Source organism: Dreissena polymorpha, chromosome 2 (assembly GCF_020536995.1).
Source record: "Dreissena polymorpha isolate Duluth1 chromosome 2, UMN_Dpol_1.0, whole genome shotgun sequence".
Classification (NCBI taxonomy): domain Eukaryota; kingdom Metazoa; phylum Mollusca; class Bivalvia; order Myida; family Dreissenidae; genus Dreissena; species Dreissena polymorpha.
Window position 1 is genome coordinate 16,244,730 of NC_068356.1, and position 9,209 is coordinate 16,253,938.

General features: G+C 33.5%; 1 protein-coding gene across 1 annotated transcript; it reads left to right on the forward strand.

Annotated features, from left to right (window-relative positions):
- Window positions 1-8: 8 nt before the first annotated feature.
- On the forward strand, window positions 9-8,677 carry LOC127866021 (dnaJ homolog subfamily C member 12-like). The gene is made up of 5 exons (XM_052406259.1): window positions 9-177; window positions 2,055-2,133; window positions 2,595-2,734; window positions 2,996-3,128; window positions 6,218-8,677. The coding sequence occupies exons 1-5, from the start codon at window positions 97-99 to the stop codon at window positions 6,307-6,309; spliced, it is 525 nt and encodes a 174-aa protein (XP_052262219.1). The 5' UTR covers window positions 9-96; the 3' UTR covers window positions 6,310-8,677.
- Window positions 8,678-9,209: the final 532 nt, after the last annotated feature.

Consider the following 9,209-nt stretch of genomic DNA (forward strand, 5'->3'; position numbering starts at 1 on the left):
ATATAACCTCCCCTGGGTTCTTACCATGTATTAAATTTTGTAACAATTAATTGATTCCAACATAATTAGACTGCATTTTTTGTTGGTAAAGCAGGCATGAGCGAACTTCTTATCGACGTTTTTGAAGACAATGACGAAGACTTTTATGCAATCTTAGGATGTGACGAACTATCATCAGTAAGTTATCCATGAAATGCATCGTTCACATTGCTCTGACTTTGACAGATCATTGTTCATTTAGTAATTTAAGTAAATGGCAAAAGTACACCTGCTTGAGAAACTCCCTTTCAACTGAGAACTAATTTATATTGTTTAGAAGAGAATACAAATGTTAATATTCTAAATTTACGTGAATGCTTTAATAATTGCTTGACCTCAGTAATTGAACCCTTCTATAATTTAAAGATGTAGTCATAGTTAAAATAATCCAACTCCCAGCTATTGACCCTCCGGGTAGCTGTACGTATGTACTTATAAAAGATAAGAGCATTCAAGAAGAACTAAGAGATGACATAGCCACGTCCATGACTTTGGTCAATTGATGACCTGTTGATTACGTAAATGGTAACATATCAATGGTTTAGCTCAAAACTATTTATTATCCCCCGCCAAAGGCGGAGGGATATTGTTTTGGCGTTGTCCGTCCGTCTTTCCATATGTCCATCTATGCGTCCGTCCGGCACTTTTGTGTCCAGAGCCATATCTTGGAAGTGCTTTGGGGGATTTCATTGAAACTTGGTATGAGTATATATATATATGGATAAGATCGAGGATGATGCACGCCAAATGGCATTGTACACCATCTGTAAATAACAGAGTTATGGCCTTTTGTATCTTAAAATGCTTTTTCAGCTGAGTGTCAAATATAACACTTTTTTTTTCCAGAAGCATATTGGTGGGGGATATCAATTCAACGAATTTGCTTGTTTTATATGGAAATGTTAAGCAAATACAACAGTTTCATGATAATCTATTAATATTTTTCAGATATTCAATATCTAAAAGAAATCTGTTTTGTAATGTTTATCAGAAGCTCAATTGGACTCTCCCCTTCATTTAAGCCTGGCTTTAAGAACATTTATTTTTAGCGAGACTATACGATTTTGTCAAAAATTGAGGAATTTTTATAAAATGTGTGAAACACTTATTATACATATATTTCAATTTAAATTAAAATAAAGGTTAAGAAGAACATGTGTAGAAAAATGTGAAATAAGCCATATATTTAATTCTGAAATCGAAAATGTCTGTACAGTCGAATTCGCCAGCATGTATATCATGCATGGACGATGTGAATCTCAATTTGTATTAACGGTTCATTTTAAATTCCTGCAACGATATATATTCATACGACACACGAACACTAGCTCCGATCCTAATAAAAAGAGGAATGCTTCGGTTATTGTACGAAAATATGTAGGAAATATCTTCGTCACAATCGGTTTGGGACGCTTATTTGTCTTTACTGCATTTTATGAAATTCGTCTTCAATGTATAATTTTTCTTGCCTATTTTGTGTTATTGTAACATATTTTTATCAATATATTACAATTTAACACATATTAAAATGGTATAATCTTGCTTTAAATGTGGTTTATCAGGGACAACATTTTCCACAGAAACTTTTGTTTCTTAAAAGAGAAGAGACTTCCTTAAAAAAAATCCATTGAATCATAAAGTGTCATCCCTGATAAACGGACTGCTCATGCTTATGTGGGACGCCAGCATACCCTCATGCCAGTAAGCCATAGTTTTCCCAGAATGATGCTCATTTAACCCTTTGAATGCTGGGAAATTTGTCTTCTGCTAAAATGTCGTCTGCTGAATTTCTAAAATGAACATTTTCTTCAATTTTTTTTCAAAGAATACTATCAGAATAGCAAACAGTTGGGATCCTGATGAGACGCCACGTTCTGTGGGTCTCATCTGGATCCAAACTGTTTACAAAGTCCTTCAAAATTTGGTTCCCGCACTGAAAGGGTTAATAAGCTGGTGTACTTGCATTCTGGAACTTACTAACATTTCTGAGTTGTAATGTCAGCGTAAATGTTCAGAAAGAGCAGATCATTGCTGAGTACAGGGCCAGAGTTCTCCATTGCCATCCAGATAAACACCCAGGTGAAGTTGACAAAGGTTTGTAATTCAAGCAATCATAATATAACAGTACTGGGCTTTAGGCTTACTGTAGTTTAAGATTTCAATTTAGCATGTTACAAGTATGTAAATTAAATGACAAAGTCATTCTCATTTAGAGTACATTTGTACTGTAACTTTTCAACGTTGTACATACATACTTAATTTATTAATCACCTTTTCAAATATTTGCTTCCTTGTGTGGCCTACAACACAATGGCCTTGAGTATTGGCTAAGTAAAGTATACATGGTTTAATATTAAGATAATCATAGTAAGTTTCTGCTCATATGTAAATTTGAGTAATTTGTGTACGTACAAGATTCATGTAAATTTTGACCAAGCAAGTCATTAAGATGTTGTTGGATATTTGAAGATATACTTGAGCCTAACAAAATATTACTTGCAGTTTCAATATGTCAGCATTTATATATAATAGCACTCTCTTTACTTTCTCACTAGCTGCAGAGTTTGAAAGAATACAAACCGCTAAAGATGTTTTGACAGATGATGAGAAACGTCAGAATTATGACAAATGGAGGCATTCTGGAATCTCCATTCCATTCAGCAAATGGTGTAACATGAGAGGGGCAGTGCACACTGTGAGGAAAGAAATTGATTCACAATTTTAATTTATTTATATTGATAGCTTAACAAAGTCATAAATATCATGTATATATGCAGTATCCAGTCTTTATAAATGATATATGGACAATGTAATTGTTTTGTATGCTAAATTGTTAGAATCCAAATTTTCAGATGATTTTATTTATATGATTGTCATTACTTGTTTACAAATAAAGAGAGCTAGGACATCACCTGTTAGAGTTTCAAGGGTTTGTATTTTGTGTGCCTTTTTTCAGTCCATGCACTGGGCCACGCCCAAGAAAGAGACCATGCTTGAGGGTTCTTGTCACTTAGCAGAAATGGAACAAACACATTCACATGTGATCGACAGTAAATGTGAAGACTTGAATGATGTGTTCACTGCAACAGGTACATTATGGCATAATTGCACAATTACTGTTCTTCAGCATTGTCTCTGTATAATAATCATATTGTAAGATTTGTCACCTTGCTATTAACAGTTTCGATCTCCACGTTAAAGAGTTTTTAACCAGGTTTTCCTGGCGGGCGGGCAGAACAAGCTTGTCCAGGCCATAACTTTGTTGTTCATTGTGAGATTTTAAAATCTTTTGGCACAATTGTTTACCATCATTGGAAGGTGTGTCCCGCGAAAGAATAACATTGATATCTCCAAGGTCAAGGTCACACTTTGAGTTTAAAGGTAAAAAATGGCAACAAATGAGCTTGTCCGGGCCATAATTATGTCGTTCATTGTGAGATTTTAAAATCATTTGGCATATTTGTTCACCATCATTGGACGATGTGTCGCGCGAAAGAATTACATCAATATCTCCAAGGTCAAGGTCGCCACTACTAATAATAGATTGATTTTGAAACAAGGGGGGGGGGGTAACTATGCACAATCAGTAACAATGCACATTTTGGGTTGTCTCCCTTTAGACTTTTTTTTTCAAATTCTTATCAAGGTTGCCACGAGTAAAATATATTGAATTTGAAACAAGGGGGGTAACAATGCACATTTTGAATTGTCTTCCTTTATCAGATTTTTTTTTAAATTGAAAACCTGCTTTTGTGACAATTTTGTCCCTTGTCTTGTTGTTAACATGATATTTTAGCCATTGTCCATAACCAGCTATATTTTCTTGGAATGTATGCCATTTGGATTTTCTGAAATTGCTCTTTTCAGTTTTTATGTCCCCCACCCACTATAGTGAAGGACATATTGTTTTTGCCCTGTCTGTCTGTTGGTCTGTTTGCTCCAACTTTAACATTTGCAATAACTTTTTCAATATTCAAGATAGCAACTTGATATTTGGTATGCATGTGTATCTCATGGAGCTGCACATTTTGAGTGGTGAAAGGTCAAGGTCATCCTTCAAGGTCAGAGGTCAAATATATGTGGCCAAAATCGCTCATTTTATGAATACTTTTGCAATATTGAAGATAGCAACTTGATATTTGGCATGCATGTGTATATCATGGAGCCGCACATTTTGAGTGGTGAAAGGTGAAGGTCATCCTTCAAGGTCAAAGGTCAAATAAACAAAATTTAAAGCGACACATAAGGGGACATAGTGTTTCTGAAAAAAACACATGCCGCACATTTTGAGTGGTGAAAGGTCAAGGTCATCCTTCAAGGTCAAAGGTCAAAAAAAAAAAAACGGCGCAGAAGGGGACATAGTGTTTCTGACAAACACATTTCTTGTTTTGTATTGGAGTTTTCTTTTTACTTTCCATGGAACTTTATCAAATTTTTGTGCGCACATCTTAAGAGTGGATTCAAGCTTTGTCTGGAACTTCATAGTTATTGCGCTTGACCATTTTTTCGTTTTCAAGATGAAAATGTTAGAGGACATAATATCTAGGCCAAGTCTTTCAATAACTAACCAAATTATGCTAGAAGTTAAGAATTTGTAGATGATTTATTAGCTCGACTATTATATATGAAATATATATAGTGGAGCTATCCTACTCACCCCGGCGTCGGCGTTTCCGTTTCCGTTAGCGTAAGCATGCAAATGTTAAAGTTTTCGTACTACCCCAATTATTTTCATTGTCCCTTGACATATTGCTTTCATATTTTGCATACTTGTTTACCAACATGACCCCAACCTATAAACAAGAGCAGACAAGTCTATCAAGCATTTTGTCATAATTATTGCCCCTTTTCCACTTAGAATATGCAGCAAATGTTAAAGTTTTCGTACTATCCCATTTATTTTCATTGTCCCTTGACATATTGCTTTCATATTTTGCATACTTGTTTACCAAAATCACCCCAACCTATAAACAAGAGCAGACAACTCTATCAAGCATTTTGTCATAATTATTGCCCCTTTTATACCTGGAATATGCATATTATTGATAAATCTTTGTTAAAGTTTGTGTACTACCCCAAATATTTCCTATATCCTTGGACATATTGCTTTTATATGTTGCATACTTGTTAACCAACATTACCCCAACCTATAAACAAGAGCAGACCACTGTATCAAGAATTTTGACATAATTTTGGCCCCTTTTACACTTAGATAATTGAACATTTTGCTTAAATTGCCATTACTTCTTTATTTATGATCACATTTTATTATTACTTTGATAAAACAACACTTACCTGAATACCACAATGGATTCCACCCAAACAATACCCCACGCCCCTACCCAGAATCCCTTCCCCCTCCCCCAACCTCCCCCCCCCAAAAAAAACATTTTTAAACATCATCTAATAAATTACCACACACCACATTATACCCCCCTCTCACCCCCCCAATTTTTTTTTTAATATCATCTAATAAATTACCACACCCCACATTATACCCCACTTCCCCCCCCCCCCCCCCCCAATTTTTTTATATTTTTAGTTTATTTTTGAAAGATCGTTTAACAAATGACCACACCCCACATTATACCCCCTCTTAACCCCCCCCCCCCCCTCTAATTTTAATTATTTTTTTCCTTTTTTTAAAAGATCGTCTAATACATTATTGAATATGAACAAACTCCATGATGGCTAACGTTAAACTGCCAAGCACTCGAATAGTCGAGCGCGCTGTCATCTGACAGCTCTTGTGAAAAATTGATCTAAAAAAAATGCAGTCCTGTTTCATATGTCAATCATCTTATGTTCACCAAGCCTTATGTTTGGTGATATTTTTAAAAGATTACTTTTATTTAATATTCATGTAGATTGCATTATAATTATCTTGTTTATTATCTTTATCTACATATACATTGCATACAAATATCACAGTTATAATCATAATTTAAATGTGCATTGTATCAAAGTTATCAAGAAATTGTCATAATTTAAATGTACAATGCATCATAATTATCAAGGTGATTATCCTAATTTATATGTAGATTGCATAATAATTATCAATCTAATTATTGTAATTAACAGGTACAAGGAATCATAAGTATTTTTTTTTTCATGAAAGTCAAATAGAACTCTCATATTTGTTTTCAACTATTGATACTCTCCACAATTGCTATTGCAGATAGATACAGCATGAAGACAGTACCCAGCACCCCATGGCAACGTGAACCAGCTTCTGAGATGTTGAGGAAGTTTAGAAACTACGAAATATAAATGTATAAAAATGTCTGTTTAATGTTGTGAAAGTTTGGATAGATTTATAGTCTGGAATGAAGAACTAACTTTCAATTTATTGTTCTTTATTAGTCAATTAACACAGATAAAAGGCTCTGGTGTGTAGGAATGTAATAAACAAGACAAGCTTGTTTTGTTAACACTTTGAGTGCTGGAACCGAGTTTTGAAGGCCTTTGCAAACAGTTTGGATCCAGATGAGACGCCACAGAATGTGGCGTCCATCAGGATCCAAACTGTTTGCTATTCTGATAGTATTCTTTGAAAAAAATCAAAGAAAATGCTAATTTAAAAAATTCAGCAGACAACATTTTAGCAGACGACAAATTTCCCAGCATGCAAAGGGTTAAATAGCCTCGCTGTAAATGACAATGAAATGTTTATTGACTGAGTAGGTCAAAATTATTTTGATTCAGATTTTATTTCATAGGAATTAATGTAATTTTTGCTACAACTATATTTTACATGCTGTCAGTCATTTTACAAGTATTTTGCTTTTTGTTTGAAGATAAATGTCAGCAAGTATCATGTTAGAATACATTTTACTTTGGATACTGGTATATCCTCGATACAGTATATGTGCTTTCACATTCCATATAGCAGTCTGTCTGTCCATCTGGCATTCTGTTTTCGGATTTTGTTCTTAAATGCTTAATGATAATAAGATAATAAGCCTAATTACTTGTGTGTGGGTGTACCTGCAGATCAAGTTCGTTCCATTACGATAAATTGACTTTTGACAAAGTTACAGGCCTTGGACCAAGAAATTTTCTTTAAAATAACACTTTTCCGGACATTTTGCAGCATGCTTTCAGATACTTTCCTGATTTTTGGTGTGTGAGTCTATCTGCATGGCTTTCAGATCAATGCTGATTTTTGTACCGTATGTGGAGTTTTGAGGCAGAAGTGGAATGAGAGGGGCATTTGTGCACTATTGACACATATCTTGTTAATATAAAATCAACTAAGATAAATAGTGATAATTATGATTTGTGTGTGTGCTTTTCAATAGTTGTCTTTAACACTGTCACATATGTTGCACTTAAGCTACATTTTGCATTTTCAGAAGGGGCCCATGGATCTTAATGAAATGTTTATATGCAAAAGTTTATAAAATACATATTTTCAGATGCAATAAGAATATCCTAAAAGGTTCAAAAAGAAATCACACAGTTGTTCTTTACATGATACAAAAAATAGCATGTTAAAACATTAAGAGGGCCTAATTTTGGATAATCATCCAGTTGTAAAAACACATGAAATGTTACAGATGATGCACATAATAAGGTAGAATTCAGAATAAATGCAACTGTTGGCAAATTTAGAGATTTTAAATTATGAAGACAAATCTGTGCTATTTTGTTTGCAAACTGTACATTTAGTTGTAATATATGAACACTATATATGTAACAAGAGAGCCATGATGGCCCTTAAATGCTCACCTGAGTGCAAGGTGCATAAATTGCCAAAAACTTGACCTGGTTACCTAGTTTTTGACCCAATCTGACAAAGATTGGAAAGCACTAGATTTCATCGTAAGAACAACCATTCTGACAATGTTTCATTCATATTGAGTAGCTAATTACTCTTTTAAAAAAAATAAGGTTTATCTATGATTTAACTTATACTTTTTTTTGGCACACTTGGTCCAGATTTGAGCTTTGCCTTGATATTTTCAAAGTTAACATTCTGATCAAGATTTAGTAAAAAAAATGGCTTCTAGAATGGTAACAAATTTTTCCTAAGATTGGACCAAGTGAACTATTATTTACAAACACTAGATTTTGGATGTAAATGACCCAGATTCACAAAATAGCCTAAGATTGAGAAAAAAAACTGTGACCTCTAGATTGAAAACAAGAATAAGGTTAACCATGCATTTGACAATAAACATGGGTTGATCAAAGTAGCTCGCCTTTAGCACTTTTTTCCTAGCTGAGCAAAGATAAACATAAAAAATCCCATTTCTTTCACTCTTAGTTTATGTAATACTTAGTTAAAAGCAAGTGTTTTTAATAAATTCTAGGACATAATGAAAATGATTGTCGCTGTAATTTGTTTTGAACTGTTTCTTGTTTCATTTTTAGAAGGATATTTGATCTGTTCCTAATATAATGTTGTGATTTATTGCTACAAATATGTTTAGTAATTCTGATATAAACAATTGTGTATATTGTAGGTTGTGTCCATATTGCACAAGTCATACTGTAAATTATAATCATAATATTTTATATAGAAGTTGATTGATTAAATATATTTATTTTAATTATTTGCATAGAATAAGACACATTTATTTATATGCTTTTACTGTTTTGTTAAGAAATGTTGTTACATAAAAACAGAAAACACTTTCATTTTTGTTGTACTGTACAAATATGAAAAAGATGCCATGTGCATTCTAATTTCAATTGCACACGGTACCTTTTTGCACCAATAGGGGCGATTTATTCAGTCCACTTCCAGGTTCATATTCAATCATTTATATGGCTCGTGTATTTTTATATATTACAGTAACATAGTGCAGTTAAAATTTCTATGGAACAGTAAATATCTCCATCAGAAGCATACATAAAATGTCTTCAGATGAATTGTAAAATAAGTATCATAAAGTAGTGACATGTCCTTGAATTCACTGGAACTTTTACTTGCTTTATACTCATTTCAGAATAAAAACTCACTCCAGTTAAAAATAATGGGTACTAGTACTACATGTACACAACTGAACTTGTATGCTTATGATGGATACGAATTTTGAATATTCAAGAGCAAGTCACACTTGTTTAAATTGCTCAGGCAAAGAAGACCTATTGCTATAAAGGAACTTTCTGTTCAAATTAGATTTTGACACATTTATGACCAAGAATACCCCCTGATGCAGCAA

Bases quoted from the DNA above. Each gene is read 5' to 3' on its own strand.
- LOC127866021 (XM_052406259.1), top strand. From the start codon at position 97: ATGAGCGAACTTCTTATCGACGTTTTTGAAGACAATGACGAAGACTTT. The intron at 178-2,054 runs GTAAGTTATCCA...GTAAATGTTCAG, and splicing joins GATGTGACGAACTATCATCA to AAAGAGCAGATCATTGCTGA. The intron at 3,129-6,217 runs GTACATTATGGC...TTGCTATTGCAG, and splicing joins TGATGTGTTCACTGCAACAG to ATAGATACAGCATGAAGACA.